Source organism: Mesoplodon mirus (genome assembly GCF_964341445.2).
Source record: "Mesoplodon mirus genome assembly, chromosome: 19".
Classification (NCBI taxonomy): Eukaryota; Metazoa; Chordata; class Mammalia; order Artiodactyla; family Ziphiidae; genus Mesoplodon; species Mesoplodon mirus.
Genome location: NC_138995.1, coordinates 60,660,775 through 60,688,774, shown reverse-complemented (window position 1 = coordinate 60,688,774; position 28,000 = coordinate 60,660,775). Strand labels below are relative to the sequence as shown.

General features: G+C 42.3%; 2 protein-coding genes and 1 pseudogene across 6 annotated transcripts in view; 2 read left to right on the top strand and 1 right to left on the bottom strand.

Annotated features, from left to right (window-relative positions):
* LOC309794915 (uncharacterized protein) overlaps positions 1-28,000 on the top strand; it is a 385,639-nt gene that overhangs the window by 308,398 nt on the left and 49,241 nt on the right. The gene's annotated exons all lie outside the window — the stretch shown is intronic.
* Positions 234-27,942, top strand: LOC309795713 (uncharacterized protein). 4 transcript variants are annotated; one of them, XM_082608338.1, is made up of 5 exons: positions 234-399; positions 4,529-4,618; positions 11,312-11,438; positions 21,163-21,195; positions 23,658-27,942. In XM_082608338.1, the coding sequence occupies exons 2-5, from the start codon at positions 4,604-4,606 to the stop codon at positions 26,087-26,089; spliced, it is 2,607 nt and encodes an 868-aa protein (XP_082464464.1). In that variant the 5' UTR covers positions 234-399; positions 4,529-4,603; the 3' UTR covers positions 26,090-27,942. The 4 variants fall into 4 exon arrangements, with proteins under 4 accessions (XP_082464464.1, XP_082464466.1, XP_082464463.1 ...); XM_082608340.1 differs by lacking the exon at positions 21,163-21,195; XM_082608337.1 differs by lacking the exons at positions 234-399; positions 4,529-4,618; positions 11,312-11,438 and adding an exon at positions 19,604-20,055.
* On the bottom strand, positions 6,534-7,430 carry LOC309795313 (acidic leucine-rich nuclear phosphoprotein 32 family member D-like; annotated as a pseudogene). The gene has a single exon. The product of its transcript is annotated as an acidic leucine-rich nuclear phosphoprotein 32 family member D-like (transcript).

The window sequence follows — 28,000 nt, the reverse complement described above, 5'->3', positions numbered from 1 at the left end:
TGTGCAAGCTTTCCTAAAAATAATTAAAGTGGGCTTGATCCTCAAAAGCAGGTTACAGTTTATTATTTATTTAGCAAGTTAAATAGATCTAACTGGGGACTACCTTTGGTTTCAACAGTAAATCAAAATAAGCAGGAGGCAAAGAGGCTAGAGTTCAAAAGACACACGTTTCTAAATCCCTAAAGAGACGCTTTACAGGCAAGGCTGGGGGTGGGGGAGGGGATGCAGAGGCCCCCGCTCCTCGCAGGCCTGGGAGCTCTCCTCGCCCCGCCTCCTCGCGTAAGAGCCTTTCGCAGTCCCCGCCCCCAGGCTGCTCCTTCTGCGCCTGCGCAGTGTTCTACGGACACGGAAGCGGAGAGACCAGCGTGGGTCACCACGGAGAGCTGAAGTCACTCTTCGGTGCGTGAGTTTCTTCTTTCTACTGTATCTGCGCTTCGCCCCCCCCCCATACATCCTCAGAGTGTGGGACTTACTGCGGAATTTTAAGTACTCGCCCCCGCCCTTACATCCTAAAGAAATTCACAGTGGGGGGTCGTTTCCCTTTGGGGTTGAAATCGCTCTGCGGCCCGTCCCGGTCCTTGGGTTTTCGGCCTTCGGTCCATGTAGACACCGCCTGTCGCGCCGTTTTGCTGTTTGAAACCTTTTACTGTCTCCGCCTTCGGCCTGTAAAGCCCCCTTCCGCGAGGTGGATGCGCGTCCCCCAAGCCTTGCCCTCTGGAGGGCAGCGCTGGCCGCCCCGCTCCTAGAGAGGCCGCGTCCTCTCCCCGGCCACGCCGCGTCCTCTCCCCGGCCCTGGGTTTCTGGAGAGTCCGCCCCTCTCCGGAGACCCCCTCCCTCCCCGCCCCTCTGTCCTCGCTCCTCCTCAGGCCGGTCTTTCGGCGTGAACACCCAGTGTTCTTCGGTCCCCAGTTCAACTTATTTGGAGAATGGCTAACAGAGCAACATGGTGCTGGGAGAGAAAGAGGACAGCTGGAGGCGCGAGCAGAGGAAGAGAGAGCCGGAAGGAGACGTAGCCGTGGGGGGTGCCAGAGAGTGGGAAGTCAAAGGGAAGGCGACGGGTAGAAGGGGTGTAACACGAGGACAGAGAGGGAGCAGAGATGGAGAAAGAAAGAGGAAGAAATATATGGAGGTTTCGGGCAATCAGAAAGGTTGAGGAGAACGAAGAACAAGAGGAATAAGTTGCAGGGTGCGTCAGGACGGGAGTGAGGGAAGAAATAGGAGGGGAGAAAGAGACAGAGAATGAAATACAGAGATATATAAACGGAATGACATGGAAGCACATAGTAGTGCAGGTAGAGGGGGGGAACTGGATCCAGACGGATGGTGAGTTGTTTGGATATGGGTGATTAAGGTGTAATATATTGATTTGCGGCTTTAGAATGTAATACAAATAAAACTTTTTGGTTTATACAGATAAGGATGAGAGGTGCAGAACTCATGTGCACAGGGCTTGTGCATTTTGTAATTATTTGTAATGGAAGATAACTTGCATTTGTAAGCCCTGTTCAGCCAGCGGGTAGTGACGTCACTCCGTTGTGGGTCACCCCCTTCCCTTTTCCTAACACGGGGTAGAGGACTATGGACAGGAATCGTGCAGCGAGAAGTGACTGACTCTGTCACTACATGGTGCCTTTTTAAAGGAACATTAAATGTGGGTGGGTTTTTTTTTGTACCGGATTTACTTTTTTTTTTTTTTTTTTCTTTGCGGTACGCGGGCCTCTCACTGTTGTGGCCTCTCCCGTCGCGGAGCGCAGGCTCCGGACGCGCAGGCTCAGCGGCCATGGCTCACGGGCCCAGCCGCTCCGCGGCACGTGGGATCTTCCTGGACCGGGGCACGAACCCGTGTCCTCTGCATCGGTAAGCGGACTCTCAACCACTGCGCCACCAGAGAAGCCCCCGGATTTACTTTTTTCTTGCTGTTTTCTTTATATTTAATTCTTTTTGTAGCTTGGAATAAATCTTAGTGTATTCAATTTCTACTTTCCTATAAATAATTATTAACTTCTGAAATAACCTTTGCTGGTCTTCTATAATCAAGTCATGTCATTTTTTTCTAATTATGATATATTCTCATTTTTTTAATCTTTGACACCAGAATTATTAGATTAAAAAATTCACAAATTATTTCCCTTTAATATTTTTTTGAGGTTTATTCGATATCTGTGTGCTTCTTCCTCTTTATCTTAGATTATTTTGATGAGTACTTGGTAAAGATGTCAATGATCTTTTATATTAACCGTCAAAACCTAGTTTAACCAGTTACTCTATTAGTCTTTTTTCTTCCTTTTTGTGTGATCTGGTAAAAGAGTGAGCTATGAGGTGACAAGATGTTTCCCTCAGGTCCCTTTTGACCGTTCTCTGCAAATGACCTGAAACCGTCTTCCAACAAAACCCATCCATTCATGATGAAGAGGGCATTCACACACACGCATCTGCACACAAAATACCAAGAATGGGGAACACTTGTGCACTGTTGGTGGCAATGTAAATGGTACAGCTTTGTGAAAAACAGTAAGGAATTTCCTAAAAAATTGAAAATAGAACAGGCACGGGATCTAGCAATCCCACTTCTGATAGTATATCTAAAAAAACAAAAACAAAAGAAAACAAAAACAGGAAATGAAAGCAGTATGTTGAAGAACGTACCCAAACTCACATGAGCGTTACTGCATATGTGTATATTTCACAACGGCCAAGGTACAGAAACAACCTAAATGTCTGCTGATAGATTAGTGGGTAATGAAAACATTGTGAAATATTATTTAGCCATAAAAATTAAGGAGATTTGCCATTTATGACAACTTGGATCAGTGTAGAGAACATTATGCTAAGTGAAGTAAGCCAGACAGAGAGAGACAGATATTGTATGGTCTCCCTTATATGTGGATTCTGCAAAAGTCAAATTCTTAGTAACAGACAGTAGAATGGTGGTTACCAGGGGGTGGGGGTGGGGAAAATTGGGAGATGTGGGTCAACAGGTACAAACTTCCAGTTGTTAAATGAGTAAGTTCTAGAGTAATGTATAGCGTGATTACTATAGTTAATCATACTGTGCTACTAAATACTTGAAATTTTTGGCGAGAGTAAATCTTTTTTTTAATTTTAAAAAATTTTTGGCTGCATTGGGTCTTTTTTTTTTTTAAAGAACTAGACAGGATCTTTTTCTTTTTTGGGGGGGTGGGTGGGTGGGTAGGAGTTTATTAATTAATTTATTTTTGCTGTGTTGGGTCTGTTTCTGCGCGAGGGCTTTCTCTAGTTGTGGCAAGCGGGGGGCCACTCTTCATCGCGGTGCGCGGGCCTCCCACCATCGCGGCCTCTCTTACTGCGGAGCACAAGCTCCAGACACGCAGGCTCAGCAGCTGTGGCCCACGGGCCAAGTCGCTCCATGGCATGTGGGATCCTCCCAGACCAGGGCCCGAACCCGTGTCCCCTGCATTAGCAGGCAGACTCTCAACCACTGCGCCACCAGGGAAGCCCCTGCATTGGGTCTTTATTGCTGCACGTGGGCTTTTCTCTGGTTGCGGCGAGCCGGGGCTACTCTTCGATGCGGTACATGGGCTTCTCACTGTGGTGGCTTCTCGTGGAGCACAGGCTCTAGTCGCGTGGGTTTCAGTAGTTGTGGCTCGCGGGCTCTAGAGCGCAGGCTCTAGTTGTGGCGCACGGGCTTAGTTGCTCCGCGACACGTGGGATCTTCCCGGATCAGGGCTCGAACCCGTGTCCCCTGCATTGGCAGGCAGATTCTTAACCACCGCGCCACCAGGGAAGTCCCGAGAGTAAATCTTAAGTGTTCTCACCTCACAGACATGAAAAATGGTAATTTTGAGTTAATAGATATGTTAATTCCTTGATTGTGATAAATATTTCACACTGCATATGCCTGTCAAATGTTCACATTGTACACCATATATATAATAGATACCATTTTCATTAGTCAGTTATACCTCAGTAAAGCTGGAAAAGACAAAGAAAGTGAGAGGTGTGCTGGGCTTGATTCCTCTGAGTGGTGCTTAACCCAGACGTCACATTAGATTGCTGAGGCATTTTGCACATATGTTTTGTGTCCCCTGACCAGATATTCCCCTTCAAATAGTTGAGGTTTGGCCCAGCCTCAGTAATATTTAGAATTCCCCAGGTGATTCTAATTTGTATCCATTTGAGCATCATGGCTCCAGGTCCCCCCATTCCCGAGGGCTGAGATCTGGGCTGAGGGTGAGGGCTCTGCTCTCCGTGGGGACGGATCAGGGCTGGTCTGTGACCTGCAGGGGATCGTTGGGTCCAGCTGAGGTGCCCACTGCTGCTGGGTAAGTGAGGGCCTCACCAGGAGGGGAGCCTGATCTGAAGGGAAGTGTGGGGAAACTCACCTGTTGGTCTCTGTGTGGGAGTTTACTGTCCTGAGCCCCTCCTGGGACAGTGGGCAGCAGAGGACTGTCTGTTCCACATGCTGAGGGCTTCCCTGTGTGTGTGGTGGTGACTCAGGAAGGGGGTGTGCTGATTGTGAGCACTAAACAGCCTGTTTTCAACTTTCAAGGTCAACCTCTAAAGACTCACGTTGTCTGAGGAAGAAGCCCTGAAGAGGAGGGAGAGGAAAGAACTGGAGTCTGCAATGGCTCTTTCTCAGGTAAAGTCATTTTCTCAGTTGTTTCTTCTATCTGTCCTTCCTGAAATGCCCTTCTTTGGACTCGCTAATCTCTGACTCTGAGCCTGACACCTGTACATTCACACTCACCTGGGGGCTTCCCCTAGGGCCTGTCATCTCCACTTAGAGTCTCCACTAGGCATAATCCTGGGCAGGGCTTCACACCCATGAGTTGGAGACACCGTGTCAGTGCTGTTGGGCAGCAGGGATTGCTTAGGGGCCCCATCTGGATGCAATGCCCACTCTCTGTAAACCCTGATAAAGAAGCTGCACGTGGAAGTCACATAGTAATATGTACCAGTACCTGGTAAAATCTAGAACATAGACCAATAAGGGGAGATCAGTTCTGACTGTTTTAGTACACTTGAAGCTAAATGAGTGTACTTCATTCAAAGTCTTAATCATTGGGAATGGAATGGAAAGTCCAGAGACATCAGTGATAAACGGTGTTTTATTCCATCACTGATTTTAAACTATGAAATCAACCTCAGTCTCTGACACTTAGACATTCTTTAAATCATCTTCATCACCTTCATTCCTTGGGGGTTGTCTTTCCACACTACCCACTATGTCCTTTGACATACAGAAGGTTTTTTAAGTTTGATGCAGGTAATGTTTCAGCTTCATTCTTTTGCTGGTAGATTCTCAGTTTCCCAGCAGCATTTGTTGAAGAGGCTGTCCTTTCCGCATTGTGTAGTCTTAGCATCCTTGTCAAAAATTAGTTGGCATGTGTGCAGGGGTTTATTTTTGAATGTTCTGTTTTATTTATTTATTTATTTTTAATTTATGTATTTATTTTGGGGCTGCGCCGGGTCTTTGTTGTGGCACGCGGGATCTTCATTGCGACATGTTTAGTTGTGGCATGTGGGATCTTTAGTTGCGGCATGCAGATTTCCTTGTTGTGGCATGCGAACTCTTAGTGTGGCATGCATGTGGGATCTAGTTCCTGGACCAGGGATCAAACCCTGCATTGGGAGCATGGAGTCTTACCTGCTGGACCACCAGAGAAATCCCTGGTTTATTTGTTTAAATATCTGTTTATGCCAATGCCATGCTATTTTGCTTTTTAATATGTTTTGAAATCTAAAACAGCACGGCATCCATCTTCTTTTTCAAGAGTGTTTTGTCTACTTGGAATCCCTTAAAATTCTATATGAATTCTAACGTTAAGTCTTCCAATTCATGAGTAGGGGATGTGTTTCTGTTTATTTTTTAGCAGAGTTTAGTAGTTTTCAGTGTACAAGTCTTTCATCTCTTTGGCTAAATTTACTAAGTGTTTTTTTTGTTGATGCTATAGTAAAAATGATTGTCTGTTTCCTTTCAGATTATTCATTTTGAGTGTATAGAAAAGCAGTGATTTTTTTGGTGTTGATTTTATATCTTGCAACTTTTCTAATATCATTTTTTATTTATAACATTTTTCTGTGGTATCTTTATGGTTTTGTACATATAAGATCTTGTCATCTGCAAAAAAAAGATAACTTTACTTCTGTATTTTTCTTGCCTAATTGCTCTGGCTGGGTATTGCAGTATGTTGCTGAATAGTAGTGCAGAGAGTGTACATCTTTGCCTTCTTTCTGACCTTAGAGGAAAAGCTTTCATCTTTTACCATTGATTTTGATGTTAGCTATGTGCTTTTTTTTTTAACAGACCCAAAATGTTAAGATTTTATTTCCAGAGCTTCTTTGTTGTACAGAAAGTAAAAATGCTGTTACAGTCTCAGTGTAACTGGCAGCCACGGACGGTTGACTCACCAACCACAGCTATCCACGCTACAGCAAGAGTCTTGCACGAAAACCTAACAACGCTTACAATACTGTTGGGGTGACGTCCCCAAGCTTGGTGGTGGATTTCCAAGAGGGACTAAATGTCACAGGAACTATTCTTTGGGTCTTTGGGTGGGTGGGTGTCCTGGGGTTTGTATCACAGCTACCTTTTCTTTTTTTTTGAACAGCTACCAAATCCATGTGAGCAGTCCAACCAATCCTGAACAGTTCTTTTTTTGCAGGTTATTTGGGGTCTTAATCATCTTCTCCTTCATCATCTGTTTCTCTCTTCCTCTTTTCACCTTTCCTGCTTTCTTCCTCTTTTTCCTCCTCATCTTCCTCCTCCTCATCTTCATCTTCATCTTCATCAGCTTCTCCATCATGTCCACCTTCTTCCTCCGCACTGACTTCATCTTCATCCTCCCCTGCTACATCTTCATCTTCATCCTCTTCATCCTCACACTCTCCTTCCTCACCATCCTCCTCCTCCCCCTGGTCCTTATCTTCTCCTTCCTCATCGTCCTCTTCTTCGTCCACACCATCCCCCTCGGCATCTGAGTCAGGGGCTTCACTGTCCTCTCGGTCGTAGCCCTCCAGGTAGGTGAGCTGGGGAAGGAGCTTGAAGACACTCTGTCGGTAGTCATTCAGGTTAGTAACCTCACGGTTAAACAGATCCGGGCTCTTCAGACATTCCAACTGTTTCAAAGGTTCCAGGGTGCTGATATATTTCACTTTCTTTCCACTGACGTTTAAATGTGTAAGATTTGGAAGTTTTTCTGCTAACATATCCAGACCTCCAAAGATTCTGTTGTCACTGGGCTCAAGCTTTTTCAATTTAGGTCGTTTGGGGAGATTTGAAACTGAAATCAAGCCTACATTTGTTAAACTGAGGAACTCTAAGTTCACAGATTCAGCCATTAGGCCCTCGATTTTCCCATCATTTGCTTTGCAGTTGTCCAGGACAAGTTCTCGAACAGCTGCGGGGTCTGGTTCCTCAGCTCCAGGTGGATCTTCTTCTTCATGTCCATGTTTCTCTCTTCCCCCCTCTTCAAACTTAACTTTCCGTGGCGTGGGGGCGTAGTGGGGAGAGGCGTCCCAGCCTGCGCAGTGAGAGGGCGGTCAGCGAGCGGAGTCCCCGGAGCCAGGTTACTCACAGGAGCGGAGAGAAACCATGGAGGGAAAAGGGGGGCTGGGGCGCAGCGCTGGTCTCACTACCACTGCCCCCGGCCGTGGCCCTGCACTGCGATTAAACCGGTGACGTGGCACGGGTGGCTCCGCTGGGCTCGCTGGGCTCGGTGGCCACAGCGCATCAAGGACGGGGCGGGGAGAGGCACCTTGGCTATGTGCTTTTAATATTAGCTGTTATTATACTGAGGTAATTTACTGAGTGTTTTTATCTTTAAATGTCCTTGAATTTTGTCAAATGCTTTTTTGGCATCAATTGAGATGATCGTGTGTTATTTTTCATTCATTCTATTAATGTGGTGTATTGATTGATTTTTTTTTGCGCTGAATCATCCTCACCTTGCAGGTGTTTGATGACTGCATCAATCTCTCCAGGTATGACTCAGTTCACATTTTTTATTTCTTCGTGATTAGATCTTTGTAGGGTGTTTTTCTAGGAATTTACACATATCTTTTAGGTTATGTAATTTTTTGGCATAAAATTGTTCATAGTACTCTCTTTTAATAGTGATTAAAATTTTCTATGATTCAGTTACAGTTTTTCCTCTTTCGTCTGTGATTTTAATTCAATATTTTCTTTTTTTTTTAGCCTAGATAATTGTCAATTTGTTCATCCTTTCAAAAAACCAACTTTTGCTTTTTTGATTTTTATGTAGTTTTCCTATTTTATATTTCATTTATCTCTGGTCTTATCTTTATTATTTATCTCTTTTGTTCTGATTTGAGATCTTTTCTCCTTTTTAAAAAAAATTAATTCATTAATTATTGCCTTCTTTGGGTCTTCATTGCTGTGCACGGGCTTTCTCTAGATGCAGCGAGCGGGGGCTACTCTTCGTTGCAGTGCGTGGGCTGCTCATTGTGGTGGCTTCTCTTGTTGTGGAGCACTGGCCCTAGAGTGCTCAGACTTCAGTAGTTGTGGTGCGTGGGCTCAGTCGTTGCGGCTTGCGGGCTCTAGAGCGCAGGCCCGATAGTTGTGGCGCACGGGCTTAGCTGCTCTGTGGCATGGGGGATCTTCCCGGACCAGGGCTCAAACCCGTATCCCCTGCATTGGCAGGCAGATTCTTAACCACTGCGCCACCAGGGAAGTCCCGGTACATTATATTTTATACTTTATTTTCGTCCAGATATGTTTAAAATTCCCTTGTCATTCCTTCTTTATCCTGTTGGTTGTTTAAGAAGGAGGTGATTAATTTCCAGATGTTATGGATATTTGTTTTTCTTCTGTTACCTGTTTCTGTTTTCATTTCCGTGAGGTAGAGGAGATATTTTTTATTATTTCAATCTTCTTAAACTTGTTAAGATTTGGCTTGTGGCCTAACAAGTCGTCTGTCATGGAGAATGTCTCATGTGTGCTTGAGAAGGCTGTTTCCTGCTGTTATTGGATGGAGTGATCTCTATATATCCATTTGTTCCCATTGGTTTATAGTGTTGTTCAGGTCCTCTGTTTCCTTACTGATCTTCTGTTTGGTTCCATCCATAAGTATAACTGGGGCATTGAAGTCTTATACTATTACTGTACTATTACTGTCTATTTCTTGCTTCATTTCTGTCAATGTTTGCTTCATATATTTGGGAGCTCTAATGTTAGATATATAAATATTTATAATTGTTATATCTTCTTGGTGAATTAACCCTTTTATCATTATATAATGTTTTTTGCCTCTTGTGACATTTTTTGTCTTTATTTTGTCTGATGTTACGTAGTTACCCCAGCTGTCTCTTTACCATGGAATATCTTTTTCCCTCATGGCACTTTAATCCTATCCATGCCCTTAGATTTGTGATTTTTGACAGTTCTAGCTCTTTGACTCTCTCTCTCTGTTTCTCACTCTCACTCTCTATTTTTTCCTCCCTTTTACATCTTCTACTTGCTCCAACATACTGTAGAGTGGTGAATGGCAGGAGCCCTGGCCAGCCCAGTTTTCTCCACAGTAATTTCAGTGGAAATGCATCCAGTGTTTTCTTCTGATCATGACGTTTGATGAAATATTTTTGCTTAATAAGGTTTTCCCCCAATTTCATTTTTGTCATGGTTTTTAATTATGCAGTGATGTTTGGAAGTATCTAATACTGTGATAAATTTTTTTATCTTAATCTGTTAAATTTCTGTGTAACACTAATAAGAGATGGGAGATAAAGTATTCTATGTATTTTTTCATGTTTGTACCTTTTTTTTCTTTTTTTTTTAATTTTTGGCTGCATCGGGACTTAGTTGTGTCTTGCGGGATCTTCCTTGCGGCACACAGGCTTCTCTCACATTGTGGCACGCAGGCTCCAGAGCGCGTGGGCTGTGTAGTTGAGGCGCAAGGGCTCCAGAGCGAGTGGACTGAGACACCTCTCATTTCAGTTAATTATGTGTTTACACATCAGTGCCTGAGTGCATGAATGTGGCAGTCCATGGCTTTTATAAAAGACATCATTTCATTAGTAAGTTTTATATTTTTTAGCAGTTGAAATTATATCTTTTTTTTAAGAGATTTATTTATTATTTATTTTATTTATTTTTGGCATTGGGTCTTAGTTGTGGCATGCGGGCTCTTCGTTGTGGTGCATGGTCTTCTCTGGTTGTGGCGTGTGGGTTTTCTCTTCTCTAGTTCTGGTACTCAGTCTCCAGGGTGCATGGGGTCTGTAGTTGTGGTGTTGGGGGTCCAGAGCACGTGGGCTCTGTAGTTTGCAGCACGCGGGCTCTATTTTAGGCACAGCAGTGCTCACTAGTTGTGGCATGTGAGCTTAGTTGCCCTGTGGCATGTGGGATCTTATTTCCCTGACCAGGGATCAAACCCGCTTCCCCTGCATTGTAAGGCAGATTCTTTACCACTGTACCACCAGGGAAGTCCCTGAAATTATATCTTGAGTGTATTCCATGGCTTTAAATTTTTCCTACACTATCGCCTTCATGTTTTATAGTAGGACGATTATTAATATCTTCAGTGTGTGTGTGTGTGTGTGTGTGTCTGTGGTGACCTTTTATGCAGTTCTATAGGTTAACCTTGCAATTGTCTCAAGTTTTCTCAGGGAACCCTCTGTCAGTGTACATTTATCCTCTATCCGTCACTTAGCTTTGATATTTTATGTTCCATTCTAAAGTCTGACTACCTGAGTTTTCGTGCTTGCAGTGCCATTTCCTAGCTGTTTGTTGTGAGGCAGGTTTCTTAGAGTGTCTTGGACACAGTTTACTCCTCTGAAAAATAAAATGGGACTTTCTCTAATGAGCTCTTATGTTGATAACAAGTTCATACATGTAAAGCATTTAGAGTAATGCTTAGCATTTGGGAAGTGTTCAGACAGCTTTAGTCATTGCCCTTGGTATCATCATCATAATTTAAGATTTTGATTTTTCTTTAAAGCAACTGTGGACTTTGTCATCTCTGAAGACACCAGTCATACTGTAGGTCATCTAAATATTGAATATCACTCAGTGTGTGAAACATATTATATAACACTTCTGCCTGGACATCCTGTTGTTGAATTTTATTTGTAAGCATTTCATGTATTGTCCAAAAAAAATGAAAAATCCATATTGAATGGAAGATATTATAATCTCTATGAAAAAGCGTAAGAAATTAAAATTTGAGACTCATAATTTGCTCTAAATACATTAACATGGATCTGTCAGAATACATACTTCAACTGAATTGATCCTTACCCCTCTCTCCTCTTCTCATTTTGTGTGAAGATAAGGACTCTCCTCATGGCCCCTTGTTGAAATGTGTTTTCATTTCAGGAACAGTTGACCTTCAAGGATGTGGCCATTGAATTCACTCAGGAGGAGTGGGAATGCCTGGACATTGCTCAGAGGGCCTTGTACAGGGACGTGATGTTGGAGACCTACAGGAACCTGGTCTCCCTGGGTGAGGATAACTTCCCTCTAGAAATTGAGATCTGCCCTTATGTATCTTTGCATTTTCCCTTCTGTGTCTTTTGGGAGCCCCTGCATTGCTTCACTGAGCTCAAAGCCCTGTTGACTCAGACATGAGAAGCTTCATGGTGTAGTGTTGGGAGTTTAACGTTGTCCTTTCTTCTGGTGATCTGCCCACTTCATGATACACCAGGAGTTGTTACAGAGCTTAAGTATTGATAAAGCCCAATGGAAACTTAAAATACCTGATTCCCTATTTCATACCACTGTTCTTTTGAGTCACTATTTAAAAAAAAATAAATTTATTTATTAATTTTATTTATTTATTTATTTTTTTTGCGGTACGTGGGCCTCTCACTGTTGTGGCCTCTCCCGTTGCAGAGCACAGGCTCCGGACACACAGGCTCAGCGGCCGTGGCTCACGGGCCCAGCCGCTCCACGGCATGTGGGATCCTCCCGGACCAGGGCACAAACCCGTGTCCCCTGCATCGGCAGGCAGACTCTCAACCACTGCGCCACCAGGGAAGCCCTATTTTAATTTTAATTTTTGGCTGCTTTGGGTCTTCATTGCTGCACGTGGGCCTTCTCCAGTTGTGGCGAGCAGGGGCTACTCTTCATTGCAGTGCACAGGTTTCTCATTGTGGTGGCTTCTCTTGTTGTGGAGCACAGGCTCTAGGTGCGTAGGCTTCAGTAGTTGTGGCTCATGGGTTCAGTAGTTGTGGCTCGTGGGCTCTAGAGCGCAGGCTCAGTAGTTGTGACACATGGGCTTAGTTGCTCCACGGCATGTGGGATCTTCCCAGACCAGGGCTCGAACCCGTGTCCCCTGCATTGGCAGGCAGATTCTTAACCACTGCACCACCAGGGAAGCCCTGAGTCACTACTTCTTGGAAGAAAGCCAGTTATCTGCATATTATACTATTCTCTCTGCGTTCAGAAGGAGGCAAGCAGTGAATGAATGAATTTGTGAAATATTTTTTGAGATCCATTTGTTGTGTGCTCACTCCTGTGCTGATCAAAGAGCTGGGATTCTGGAAAACCCACAACATGTTATTTATTTTCTCTTTTCGGCAGTTATTTCTGTTCCTGACCTGAATATTATTTGCATTTTGGAGCAAGAGGAAGAGCCCTTGACTGTGAAGAGTGACATGAAAATAGCAAAAAAACAGTGGGTGGGGATGTATCAAAAGTATGAACACAGGTCAGATCTCAGATGGGCAGAGAGGAAGCCGCACCATCAATGGTGTTTGGAAATCTCTCCCTTCGTGGGAGAGCTCTTTAGGAAATTCTAAGTTTATTACTTATGAACTTTTCCCAGGGGAAATTTTTCTTCTCCCCAACATAGCACACTATCCTTCAATGTGTAAAATTCATCCTTTCACCTCCCTGCGGTGCTGCAGCTCCAATAGAATCAAAGGCAAGGTCTTTGTCATGATCTACACTCTGCCGTCTGGGTCTTGTGAAGTTGTTGCTTGATTTAAGTAGCACGTGGTGAGCTGTTTCAAAGGAATCTGTTTCCCCCTTGGTCTCTTCTTCTGTACTTGATTGCTTGGGATTTTCAATTTTTAGTCCATATAGATAAGAGCTGAGGCCTCCATGGTCCAAACCCCTGGACCTGTCTCAGTTTGGTGTACTTGGAAGAACTAATTAAATGATGGGAAAACAGTGGCACCTCAAAACCTGCATGGATCTGTTTCAGATCCATGTCTGCCATTCAGATCCCTCAGCCATTTCTTTGTTTTTTGTTTTCGTTTTTTCCTTTTTTTTTTTTTTGGCTGTGCCGTGTGGCTTGCAGGATCCTAGTTCCCCAATCAAGGATTGAACTTGGGCCTGTGGCAGTGAAAACCCGGAATCCTAACCAGTGAATCTGCCAGGGAATTCCCCCTCAGCCATTTCTTCTGTTCTGCTTTTGCCACATACTTTTGGGGTGTGTGCAATGGGGAAATGGGTTGGATCTTCTGTAATTGTTACTTAGGAAAACTATAAACAGTATGGACGAAGAGATTCTCTTTGATTCCCAATCCCACGTGGGGAGCATATGTGAATCTCTGAGCTTGGCGACTGTGGGTAGAGCCCATGGTCCCGTGTTAAAGTTCTATAATATCTGACCCCAGTATATTGTATTTTTCATGTTTTTTTACCTCTCTACTTAGTCTGGGAATGTAGACTCTTCTTTTTTTTTTTTTTTTTTTTTCGGTACACGGACCTCTCACCGCTGTGGCCTCTCCCGCCATGGAGCACAGGCTCTGGATGCGCAGGCCCAGCGGCCATGGCTCACGGGCCCAGCCGCTCTGTGGCATGTGGGATCTTCCCGGACTGGGGCATGAACCCGCGTCCCCTGCATCGGCAGGCGGACTCTCAGCCACTGCGCCACCAGGGAAGCCCTGTAGACTCTTCTTGATGTCATATTTTCTTTAGTTTGCATGATTTCGCCTCTGAAATTGCTTTTAAAATACCCATTCTTAGGTATTTGATATTTCATCCTTTTGTTTGTTTGTTTGTTTGTTGCTGTGGTAAGCCGTCTTTAGGTGATGAATAACTTCACTCCCCTGTGGAATGGGTTTACTTGGAAACGTAGCATTCTTTTTTTAATAATTAATTAATTAATTTATTTATTTTTGGCTGTGTTGGGTCTTCGTTGCTGCATGTGGGCTTTCTCTAGTTGCAACGAGCGGGGGCTACTCTTTGTTGTGGTACGCAGACTTCTGATTGCAGTGGCTTTTCTTGTTGTGGAGCATAGGCTCTAGGCGTGCGGGCTTCAGTAGTTGTGGCACCTGGGCTCAGTAGTCGTGGCTCACGGGCTCTAGTGTGCAGGCTCAGTAGTTGTGGCGCACGGGCTTAGTTGCTCTGTGGCATGTGGGATCTTCCTGGACCAGAGCTCAAACCCGTGTCCCCTGAGTTGGCAGGCAGATTCTTAACCACTACGCCATCAGGGAAGTCTGGAAACATAGCATTCTTGATGGAGATATTTTTACTAATTCATCGCAATATTTTTCTGCTACATATGGAAGCACCACTTGAAGCTATTCACTAGAGTAGTCAGCATGTCCCAGGATACTGAAATAGAAAGCATCACAGGAGCTTGAGGGGGGACTTCCCTGGTGGTCCAGTGGTTAAGACTTTGCACTTCCAATGAAGGGGGCACAGGTTCAATCCCCGGTCAGGGAACTAAGATCCCACATGCTGCATGGCCAGAAAAACGAAACCCACAAAGAAATACTTGACTGATAAGTGTTTCCAGTTTTTTTTTTTCTGGTTTTGAGGAGTATCACAAAAGCGTGTCTCAAGAGCAACTGTGACAATGTTTTTCACATATACTAATCATCATCCCCTTGGAGCCTCAATAAATGGTATAGGAATTTCTCCTTGGGTCAACGTTGTCCAAGTTCACATCCTCATATCTCTGGGGCTGTTGACTAAACTGTTCATTCCACAGTTTTCATACCCTGTATGTGTCATTGTTTATCCGACCTCAACAAATACTATTTTGAAGCATCTTTGTGTGTGTGTGTGTGTGTGTGTTTAATTAATTAATTTTATTTTATTTTTGGCTGTGTTGGGTTTTCGTTGCTGCGCATGGGCTTTCTCTAGTTGCGGCGAGCGGGGGCTACTCTTCATTGCGGTGCGCAGGCTTCTCATTGCAGTGGCTTCTCTTGTTGCAGATCACTGGCTCTAGGTGCGCAGGCTCAGTAGTTGTGGCTCGCGGACTTAGTTGCTCCTTGGCACGTGGGATCTTCCTGGACCAGGTTTCGAACCCGTGTCCTCTCATCGGCAGGTGGGTTCTTAACCACTGTGCCACCAGGGAAGACCATTTTGGAGCATCTTAATGAGAGAGCTTATGAAGTTGAATGATGCCTTCAATGAAGTACTGTTTTTTCTTTTTTCTAAGTAAATTTTTACTTATTTATTTATTTTTGTCTGCGTTTGGTCTTCGTTGCTGCTTGTGGGCTTTCTCTAGTTGCGGCAAGGGGGGCTACTTTTGTTGTGGTACGTGGGCTTCTCATTGTGGTGGCTTCTCGTGGAGCACGGGCTCTAGGCATATGGGCTTCAGTAGTTGTGGCTCGTGGGCTTAGTTGCTCTGCGGCATGTGGGATCTTCCCGGACCAGGGATCAAACCCGTGTCTTCTGCATTGGCAAGCAGATTCTTAACCACTGTGCCACCAGGGAAGTCCCTCCATGCATTATAAATGAACTTGACTTTTATTTATTTAGTCAGCAGGTTCATATTTTTATGATATTCTTAGTGTTCTTGTTTTTTTTGGTAGCGTGTGGGTGGTTGAATTGGGGAATGGCCCTTCATTGTGAAATTGGTGACCAGACTCTTTTACAATTCTTCATATATTTTCAGTATTAACCCATTATCACATACATGATTTGCAAATATTTTCTCCCCCTTCTGCGGATTGTCTTTTCACTCTACTGAGTGTGATTTGACGCGCAATAGTTTGTAATTTTGATGTAGTCCAATTTATCTGTTTTTACTTCCGTTCGCTGTGCTTTTGCAGTCATATGTTCTCAATCATTGCTGTATCCACTGCCATTAAGATTTTTTCCTATGTTTTCTTCTAGGAGTTTTATGCTTTTAGGTTGTATGTTTAGATCTTTGTTCTATTTTTTTAAATTGTTTATTTATTTATTTATTTGGCTGTGTTGGGTCTTAGTTGCAGCATGTGGTATCTTTGTTGTGTCACGTGGGATCTTTTGTTGTGGCGCACAGGCTTCTCTCTAGTTGTGGCACGTGGGCTCAGTAGTTTCAGCACGTGGAGTTAGTTCCCCTGTGACGTGTGGGATCTTAGTTCCCCGACCAGGGATCGAACCCACATCCTCTGCTTTGGAAGGTGGATTCTTAACCACTGGGGAAGTCCCTAGATCTTTGTTCTATTTTGAGTTAATTTTTTACATGGGTTCATGCAGCAGTCCAACTACATTCTTTCACATGTGGGTATCTGATTTTCTCAACATCTTTTTTTCAAGAGGCTGCTTTTCCCTCATTGAGGAATCTTGACACCCTTGTGGCACATCATTTGACTGTATATGCAAGGTTTATTTCTGACGTCTTTTCCACTGGTGTTTCTCTCTGTCTTTATATTGGTACCATACTCTTACTATTAGTTTTGCTTTTTAATAAGTTTTGAAATAAGGAAGTATGAGACCTTCAACTTTGTTCTTTTCAAGGTTGTTTTTCCTATTCAGGGTCTCTTGAGATTCAGTGTATGTCCTAGGATGTAAGTGTTTATTTTTTCCAAAATTGATATTGTGGTTTTGCTAGGTATTGCTTTGAATCTCTTGATCATTTTGTTGGTATTGCCGTAATGACAGTATTGTCTTTCAGTCCATGAACTGGGGATATCTGCATTTACTTGTGTATTTTCTAATAATTTTCAGCAACGATTTTAGTTACAGTGTACAAGTCTTTTTTATGTGGCTAAGGTTTTGCCTAAGTATTTTATTCTTTTTGATGCTATTTGAAATGGAAATGTTTTCTCAATTTTCTTTCTAATTGTTCATCATTAACATATAGAATACAATTTTTACATGTTGACTTTATATCTTCCAATTTTTCTGAATTCATTAGTTACTTATATCAGGGTTTTTTTGTGGAATCTCATGTTTTTTCTACATATTAGATTATGTCATCTCTAAACAGACATAATTTTCTTCTCCTTTCTCTAATTGGATACCTTTTATTTTGTTTTCTTGCCCATTTGTCTGGCTGGGACTCCAGCTATGTGTTTAATAGAAATAATGAGAGCAGGTATCTTGTCTTGTTCCTGATCTGAGAAAAAAAGCTTTCAGTCTTTCCCCATTGTGTATGATGTTAGCTGTGGGCTTTTTATATTAGTCTTTTATTGTGTTACTGTATTTATTTCTATTCCTACTGTATTGAGTGTTTTTATTATGAAAGGCTGTTAACTAGTCAAATGCTTTTCTGCATCACTTGAGATTATCATGTAGTGTATTTTCTTATATTTACTGTGCAGTTTTACATTGAAAGATTTCATTTGTTGGAGCATCCTTGCATTCCAAGAATATATCCTCTTTGGTTGTACTGTATAATCCTTTTGTAGTACTGTTAAATTTCATTTACTCTTGTTTTTTTTTTTTTTTTTTTGCGGTACACAGGCCTTTCACTGTTGTGGCCTCTCCCGTTGCGGAGCACAGACTCCGGACGTGCAGGCTCAGCGGCCATGGCTCACGGGCCCCACCGCTCCGCAGCATGTGGGATCCTCCCAGACCGGGGCACGAACCCGTGTCCCCTGCATCGGCAGGCGGACTCTCAACCACTGCGCCACCAGGGAAGCCCTACTCTTGTTTGATTGATGAGTTTTGCATCAGTATTCATGAGAGATAGTGTGTGTGGGTTTTTTTTGAGATTTATTTATTTATTTTATATTTTAGTTTTGGCTGCGTTGGGTCTTCATTGCTGCGTGTGGGCTTTCTCTAGTTGCGGTGGTGGGGGCTGCTCTTCGATGTGGTGCTCGGGCTTCTCATTGTGGTAGCTTCTCGTTGCAGAGCACGGGCTCTACATGCACGGGCTTCAGCAGTTGTGGCATGCGGGCTCAGTAGTTGTGGCTCGTGGGCTCTAGAGTGCAGGCTCAGTAGTTGTGGTGCACGGGCTTAGTTGCTCCATGGCATGTGGGATCTTCCCGGACCAGGGCTCGAACCTGTGTCCCCTGCATTGGCAGGAGGATTCTTAAACACTGCACCACCAGGGAGGTCTGGTTTTTGGGTTTTTTTGTAGAGTCTTTGTCTTTGATTTTAGAGTAATTCTAGTCTCATAATGAGTTTTGAAGTGTTTCCTGTTCAAATTTTGGGGATGAGTTTGAAGAAACTTGATCTTAATTCTTTTAAGATGTTGGGTAGAATTCAGTAGTGACGCTATCTAGTTTTCCTTTGGATTTTCTTTCTTCCTTTCTTTTCTTTTTTTTTCCCTCTGGCTGCCCCATGCAGCATGTGGAATCTTAATTCCCTAACCAGGGATCAAACCTTGCCCTGCAGTGGAAGCACGGAGTCTTAACCACTGGAGCACCAGGGAAGTCCTCCTTTGATTTTGATCAGTGATTTTTGGTTAGTGACTCAGTCTCCTTACAAGGAATGGGTCTGTTCAGATTTTTTATTTCTTCATGACTCTATTGATAGGTGTGTGTCTCTGGGAATTCATTCAGATTTTGCAATATTTAGGCATAGAATTGTTCTTGGTATTCTCTTCTAATTTTTTTTTATTTCTGTGGAATCAATTGTTATGCCCCCACTTTCATTTTTTATTTTAGTTATTTGGCCTTCTCTATTTTTGGTTAGTTAATCCACTTAAGGGTTTATTATGTCTATCTGATCAAAGAACCAACTTTTAATTTTGTGATTTTCTGTAGTTTTTTATTCTTTTTGTATATCTCTTAATTTAATTTTTTTCTTTCTAGCTTTGACTCTGTTTCCTATGGTCTTTTTTTCTTTTTATTTTCATTTTTAAAATTATTTTTATTCACATGATAAACCAGTGTCTTTTGTGTGCATTCCTTTGTATTTTCTTTTTTCAAGCTTTAAGATATAATCAACATATAATATTGTGTAAGTTAAGTGTGATGATTTGATACACATTTATATTTTGAAAAGATTACCAGGTATGTTTGTTAAAACATCCATTAACTCACATAATTACAGTTTTGTTTGTGTGGTGAGAACATTAGAAGGTTACTGTCTTAACAACTTTCAAGTATATAATACAGTATTAATAATCATAGTCAGCATGCTGTATGTTAGATCCCCAGAACTAATTCATCTTGACTAACATCTCCCCATTTCTGCTATGCCCCAGCCTTTGGTAATCACTGTTTTACTTTCTGTTTGTATTTGGCTTTTTTCCCTCCAAATATAAGTGAGATTATTCTTTATTTGTTTTTCTCTCAGACTTATTTTACTTAGCATAATCCCTTCAAATGCCGTTCATGTTGGTACAGGTAGCAGGATTTCATTCTTTCTTATGGCTGAATAATATCTCATTTTGTATAGAAATGAGATTTTTTTTAATCCATTCATTAGTTGGACACTTAGGTAGTTTCCATATCTTGGCTATTGCTTATACTGCTCTAATGAACATAGGAATGGAAATATATCTTTGTGATAGTGATGACTTCCTTTCTTTTCGGTATATACCTACTTGTGGAATAACTACATTATGTGGTACTTTAAAAAATATATTTTGACTGTAATTAGTTTTTTCCAGTGACTAAAACTAATTATAATCTTCTGATAGTACGGTAGGGTTCTCTTTAATCCACAACCTTACTAACACTCATACCTCTTGGTTTTTTTGTTTTTGTTTTTTTTTGGCTGCTGGACCACCAGGGAATTCCCCCTCTCATGTCCTTTTTTTTTTTTTTTTTTTTTTTTGCGGTACGTGGGCCTCTCACTGTTGTGGCCTCTTCCGTTGCAGAGCACAGGCTCCGGACGCACAGGCTCAGCGGCCATGGCTCACGGGCCCAGCCGCTCCGCGGCATGTGGGATCTTCCTGGACCAGGGCACGAACCCGTGTCCCCTGCATCGGCAGGCGGACTCGCAACCACTGTGCCACCAGGGAAGCCCCTCTCGTCTTTTTGATTATAGCCATTCTAAAGGTGTGAAGTGATAACTCCTTGAGGGTTTGATTTGCATTTTCTCCTAAAGGAGGAGGTGGGAACTGGGAAACTTTCTCCTGTTTATTCTCACTTTATTGTGCCTTGCAGGGATTGAGTCAAAAATCATTATGGTTACACTTTTGGGTTCTGTGTTTTGAGTGTAGGCATTTCTTCGGGTGCTTCAGCTTCTCACCTGGTTCTTAGAGTTATTCCAAAGGATTTTGTTGGGAATTCCCTGGTGGTCCAGTCTTTAGGACTCTGTGCTTTCACTGCTGAGGGCAACGTTTTTTGTTTTTTTTTTTCATGTCTTTTTTATGGCAGAGATTGTGTTAAGAGATCCAGTGCTATGATTTCCAGTAATTAGAGCAGGGCAGCAAAAGGGACACTGTTGTTTTTAACACCAAATAAGGAGTCTTAGTCTAAAAAGTTGATATGACAAATTGTTAAAATGTTTACAGTGTTAGGTAATTAATAATTTAGTTAGTAAGATTCTTTTTCTTTTTAAATTTATGTATTTATTTTTGGCTGAGTTGGATCTTTGTTGCTGGGAGCGGGCTTTCTCTAGTTGTGGCGCGTGGGGGCTACTCTTCGTTGCGGTGCGTGGGCTTCTCATTGCAGTGGCTTCTCTTGTTGCAGAGCATGGGCTCTAGGCGCACGGGCTTCAGTAGTTGTGGCACATGGGCTTCAGTAGTTGTGGCACGTGGGCTTCAGTAGTTGTGGCTCACAGGCTCTAGAGCACAGGCTCAGTAGTTGTGGCACACAGGCTTAGTTGCTCCACAGCATGTGGGATCTGCCTGGACCAGGGCTCGAACCCATGTCCCCTGCATTGGCAGGCGGATTGTTAACCACTGTGCCACCAGGGAAGCCCTCTTTTTCTATTTTTAACTAATATGATCACATCTTAAAATGCTCATACCTTGGGAAACACCTCCTGTTATCTTTGTTTCCTGAAACAAACTGTCTGCCTACCCAGCTAGGAGATTATCATTGTGAACTCTTGTCTCCCTGCTTTGCTATACTGTAAGGTTTCATTGTATGTGCAAGAAAATGTGCAGAATAAACTCATCTATCTCCTCTTGATGGAAGTTTCTTATGTTTTCCTTACAGATCCCGCTTCTTACATTCTTCGATGTATCTCCGGTAATGTCTGTGTATTTTTCTCACTCTCTCTTGTTTTTGGGGGTCTTTGTTGCTAAGCACGGGCTTTCTCTAGTTGCGGTGATCAGGGCTACTCTTCGTTGCAGTGCACAGGCTTCTCATTGCAGTGACTTCTCTTGTTGCGAAGCACAGGCTCTAGGCGCGCGGACTTCAGTAATTGTGGCACGTGGGCTCAGTAGTTGCAGTTTGCGGGCTCTAGAGCGCAGGCTCAGTAGTTGTGGCACACAGGCTTAGTTGCTCCATGGCATGTGGGATCTTCCCAGACCAGGCCTGAACCCATATCCCCTGCATTGGCAGGCGGATTCTTAACCACTGAGCCAGCAGAGAAACCCGTGTTTTTCTCTTGAATATATATTCCTGGAAATGGAACTCATGGATATTAAAATTGGTACATTTCATACCAAATATTGCTAGAGATGAAAACCTGGTTTCTCTTTACAATGTCACACTCTCTCCCTTTTAAAATTTCTTTTGCTTTTGTTGCATGCCCATGGTATAAGTCCCACGGTTAAAAATGAGATGGTACAGTGCTACTTGCTAAACCAGTTCTTTTCTTCCCCATTCAGTGTGCTCATTGCCCTGGTACAGTTACATTCCCACAGTTTAGAAAGCACGAGCTGTGTTCCCATACGTCCATTACTCCTTGTCCTCCATTCTTGGCCTTCCCAGTCTGACCTTTCCTCACATGATCCCTTGATGTGGATGGAATACACTGTTATTTGCTAGCATATTCAGTTTTTTCTTCTGAACTCCCTAATTCCCAGAGCCCTTTTTCACCCATCCCACTGTCTTCCCACACTATTCACATTGTAAAAAATCATGTGCATTCCTACAGTGAATTAATTTCACTAGGCAGGACCTTAATTTATATGTGCAGAGGTGGTGCCTCCGAAACCATTTCCAGGAAGGATGGCTGAATAATGCTATATACAGCTCAGTTCTTGTATCACCCTTGAAATTTTCTTTCTGAACTCTTGGTATTCATATCCTGTATCTCTCACTTACTTTGTGTGTAAATTGGTTTCATGTACATGAACCCTGTGAGTCTGATGCCCTTATCTGAAAAATTGGGCTTAGAATATTTCATGTTTCACAGTAAAGATTTGGTTACTTTAAAAAAATATTAACTTTCATGTTTACTGTGAGCTATCCGTTTGTCTACATTATAACGTGGATGTTTTTATTTGTAATTGATCCCAACAACATTGTCTCTGATCCTAGTTAATAAATTTTCACGGATTCCCTGGTGGCTCAGTGGTTAAGAATCCACCTGCCAATGCAGGGGACACGGGTTAGAGCCCTGATCTGGGAAGATCCCACATGCCGCAGAGCAACTAAGCCCATGCGCCACAACTACTGAGCCTGTGCTTTAGAGCCCACGAGCCCAACTACTGAAGCCTGTGCACCTAGAGCCCATGCTCTGCAACGAGAGAAGCCATCGCAATGAGAAACCCGTGCATGCACCACAACGAAGAGTAGCCCCTGCTCGCCACAACTAGAGAAAGCCCGTGCGCAGCACCAAAGACTCAACGCAGCCAAAAATAAATAAATAAAATAAACAAATATTAAAAATAATAAATAAATAAATAAATTTTCAATGCACTCTGTATTACATACACTTTGAGGCCAATGATTTAAGGTAACTGCCTAGATAGGCCATAGCTGAATGCTATCTGTTTTTCAATACTAAACTGCCATTTGTTTACATTATTCATCAGGTAAGCTTGTTTTGGATTATTTACCATTGTAATGCATTGTCGGTTCTTTAACATTTACTTATGTACAAATATGCAGAAATTTTGTACCATATAATACTTTTTTCTCCTCAGTTACAAGACAGCAGTGGGATTTCCTGGCAGTCCAGTGGTTAGAACTCGGTGCTTTCACTGCCATGGGCCCAGGTTTGACCCCTGGTTGGGGAACTAAGATCCTACAAGCCACTTGGCATGGCCAAAAAAAAAAAAAAAAGACAACATTATGCTTACTGCCAATTACTGTGCTTTGGGGTCATGGTGGGAAAATGCCCTTTTTTTGAGAGCTAATACAAGTTTGTACAGCGTTAAGGTTTTTGTCATAGGGTGTTTGGAACTAGGCTACCCTAAAATTATTGTTTCTTTATTTTTTTATTTTTCTCAGTTATATATCCTTATTTTGTTATTAACGTGTAGTTGATTTACAATATTATATAAATTTCGAGTGTACAGCATAGTGATTCACAATTTTTAAACATTGTACTCCACCTAAGATTACTTTGAATTACATGTGATCACTTTTTTAAGGGATCATATTTCTTTACTGTTCCTTAAATTTTGAACATTTTGTTTAGGAAGCTTTATTACTCTGTTCAGGATAAGTATTATATTTGGTTTAATATGTTATCAACAAGAAATGACTTGTTCTGAACTATAATTAATAGGATTCCTATGGTTCTTTATATCTTGCAGATATCTGTCATATATATGTGATGAAGAAATTGCAGCCTAAAGTGAACAGTGATGGAGGAGAAGTATTCCAAACAGTGATGTTGGAAACACGTGAAAGCCGTGAAATAAGAGATTTTTACTTCAAGGAAGTCCAGGAAAACATGCATGACTTCGAGTATCAGTGGAGAGATGATGAAAGGAATGGCAGAGGAATGCCTATAACCTGTAAAGAAAATCTCACTTATAAAAGAAATCAACATTGGAAAAGGGATGCAGGAAACAAGCCTGTTGAAAATAGGTTTGGATCAAGCTTTCGAGATAAACTGCTGATATATCAAACTGAAGGGAAAATTTATGAATGTAATCAAGCTGTGAAGTCTACCAACAGTAGAGGCCCATTTTCAATACTTGGAAGAATTCCTCCTAGTGTCCAGGCCAACATTTCTAATATATATGGGAATGATCTTATCCATCTTTCAGGACTGGCACAGGAACAGAAAGCATACAAGGGAAAACCTTATAAATGTGGTCAGTTTGGCAAAATGTTTCATCAGGGCTCATACCTCACTAGACATCAGATAATCCATACAGGAGAGAAATCATACAAATGTGATGTATGTGGCAAAGTCTTTAGTCAAAGTTCACACCTTGCAAGTCATCGGAAAATTCATACTGGAGAGAAACCTTACAAATGTAATGAGTGTGGCAGGCTCTTTAGTCAAAAAGCACACCTTGGAAATCATCAGCGAACTCATAGTGGAGAGAAACCTTACAAATGTAATGAGTGTGGCAGAGCCTTTACTCTTCGCTCAAATCTCATCAGACATCAGAAAATTCATACAGGCAAGAAATTATATAGATGTGATACATGTGACAAAGTCTTTAGTCGAAATTCACACTTTGCAAGTCATCAGAGACTTCATACTGGAGAGAAACCTTACAAATGCAGTGAGTGTGGCAAGGTCTTTAGTCAAAATTCACATCTTACAAGACATCAGCGAATTCATAGTGGAGAGGAACCTTACAAATGTAATGAGTGTGGCAAAACCTTTAATTTTCGCTCGAACCTCATTAAACATCAGAAAATTCATATAGGAAAGAAATTATATAAATGTGATGTATGTGGCAAAGTCTTTATTAGAAATTCACACTTTGCAAGTCATCAGACACTTCATACTGGAGATAAACCTTACAAATGCAATGAGTGTGGCAAGGTCTTTAGTCAAAATTCACATCTTACAAGACATCAGAGAATTCATAGTGGAGAGAAACCTTACACATGTAATGAGTGTGGTAAAGCTTTTAGCCAAAGTTCAAGCCTGGTTGACCATCAGAAAAGTCATTCTGGAGAGAAACCATATAAGTGTTTTGAATGTGGCAAGGCCTTTAAGCAATGGTATTACATCAAGATTCACCGAAGAATTCACACTGGAGAGAAACCATACAAATGTGATGTGTGTGGCAAAGCCTTTATTGCTCCTTCAAGCCTAACTAATCATCAGGTAATCCATACTGGAGAGAGACCTTACCAATGTAATGAATGTGGGAAGACATTTAGGCAACAGTCTGAAATCAGGATTCACCAAAGAATTCATGATGCTGAGAACCCTTTCAAGTGTAATGAATGTGGCAAAGCCTTTACTCAGCGTTCAACTCTCACTACACATCAGATAATCCATAAAAGAGAAAAACCATATAAATGTGATGTATGTGGAAAGGTCTTTAGTCAAAAATCACACTTTAAAATCCATCAGAGAATTCATTCTGGGGAGAAGCCATACAAGTGTCACGAGTGTGACAAAGCCTTTACTGTGCGTTCGAGCCTCACTTCCCATCAGGTAATCCATACAGGAGAGACAGCACATAAATGTGACGTTTGTGGCAAGGGTTTCAGTCAAAATTCACACCTCGTGGCTCACCGTAGAATTCATACTGGAGAGAAACCTTACAAATGTAATGTGTGCAGCAAAGCATTTAGTGTGCGATCAGGCTTAACTTCCCATCAGGTAATCCATACAGGAGAGAAACCACATAAATGTAATGTATGTGGCAGGGGCTTCAGACAGACTTATCACCTAGCGAATCACCAGAGGATTCATACAGGAGAAAAGCCTTTCAAATGTAATGAATGTGGCAAAACATTTAGCGTGCAGTCGACCTTAACTTCCCATCAGGTAATCCATACAGGAGAGAAACCACATAAATGCGATGTGTGTGGCAAGGGCTTCAGACAAAGTTCACAACTCGTGACTCACCGTAGAATTCATACTGGAGAGAAACCTTACAAATGTAAAGAGTGTAACAAAGCATTTAGTACGCGATCAACCTTAACTTCCCATCAGGTAATCCATACAGGAGAGAAACCATTTAAATGTGAAGTATGTGCAAAATTCTTCAGTTATAGGTCTCACCTTGTGTACCATCGGAGAATTCATACTGGAGAGAAAAAATGACTTGATTGTGGCAAAGTCTTTATTTTGCGTTCAAGCCTGTCTTACCATCAGGTAATGCACGCTGGTGAGAGACATTACAAATGTAATCAGTGTTGCAAGGCTTTTAGAAGGTGTTCACTCTTTAGGCTTCATGAGAAAATTCGTACTCAATAGAAGCTGTATAAATGTATTGCGTGTGTCAAGCCTTTTAGCGAATGGTTTGACCTTAGTATTCTATAAAGAATTCATTCTGGAGAGACCTTACAAATGATATGAGTGTGTAAAACCTTTACTCGGGTCACATCTCACCAGTCATCAGGTAATCCGTACTGGAGAAAACCTTACACGTTTACTGAATGTGGCAAGGCTTTTTAGGTATTGCCTAAACTCGGGGTTCACCAAATGCTTTGTACTTACAAATGCAAAGAGTGTGGCAAAGTTTTGAATTACTGCTTACTTTCAGGATACATAAGAATATATGTCTTGGAGACAAACCACACGAATCTAATGTGCATAGCAAGGATTTTACCCAGACATAAAAGGGGGAATATACTGGAGAAATAGTTTACAAATGCACTGGGAATGGCAACAGTTCTACCTTGAGTTCAAGTATTATACAACAACTGAGAGTCCATATTGAGGAGAAGCCGTATAAATGTATGGACAGGTTTATCCAGGCCTCACACTGCACTAGACTTAAAAATATACATCTTTCAGAAAAACCACACAAAAGTAATGTGCAGGCTAAGGCTTTACCCAAAGATCAAAACTGTGGAACATAGGAGGTATAGGGCTTCCCTGGTGGCACAGTGGTTAAGAACCCATCTGCCAATGCAGGGGACACGGGTTCAAGCCCTTGTCTGGGAAGATCCCACATGCCGCGGAGCAATTAAGCCCGTGCGCCACAGCTACTCAGCCTGCTCTCTAGAGCCCGTGAGTCACAACTACTGAGTCCATGTGCCACAACTACTGCAGGCCACGTGCCTAGAGCCCATGCTCCGCAATAAGAGAAGCCACCACAACGAGAAGCCTGCGCACTGCAACCAAGGGTGAACCCCGCTCGCCACAACTAGAGAAAGCCTGCGTGCAGCAATGAAGACCCAATGCAGCCAAATAAATAAATAAATAAACCTTTATTTTAAAAAATCCGCCTGCCAGTGCAGGAGACATGGGTTTGAGCCCTGGTCCAGGAAGATCCCACATGCCACGGAGCAGCTAAGCCCGTGTGCCACGACTACTGAGCCTGTACTCTAGAGCCCATGAGCCACAACTACTGAGCCCTCGTGCCACAACTGCTGAATCCCGTGGGCCTAGAGGACATGTTCCTCAACAAGAGAAGCGACTGCAATGAGAAGCCTATGCACCGCAATGAAGAGTAGCCCCTGCTCGCCGCAACTAGGGAAAGCCTGTGCACAGCAACGAAGACCCAAAGCAGCCAAAAAGAAAAAAAAAATTAAATTGAAGAGCAACCTTACAAATGTAATGAATGTTGTAAAGTTTTTTTATCAACTATTCACATCTTGGGCATAATGAGTGAATTCATGCAGGACAAAAACTATACAGATATACTAAACATGGAAATACCTTTAAGAAACTGTGTTCTTAAGATTCACCAAAGAATTCGTGTTGGGGAGAATCCTTACAAACGTAATGAATGTGTAAATTTTTTGGCCAATTCTTACAATACACCATACATCCAATAATCCATACTAGGAATAACTAAGTCTTTACTTCTCTGAGATTAACTTGAGATGTTACATACTACAGATTAATTACAAGTCACAAAATATTAAAACTTATGACGTGTATCACTGCAGCAAGGACATGTGGAAATGGTCCTTCTGTTCTAATAAAATACAGAGTATTTCATTTGAGTGTTCTTGAAAAGACTCCATTGCTAGTTTATGAATTTCAAGCTAAGGTTTGAAGTCT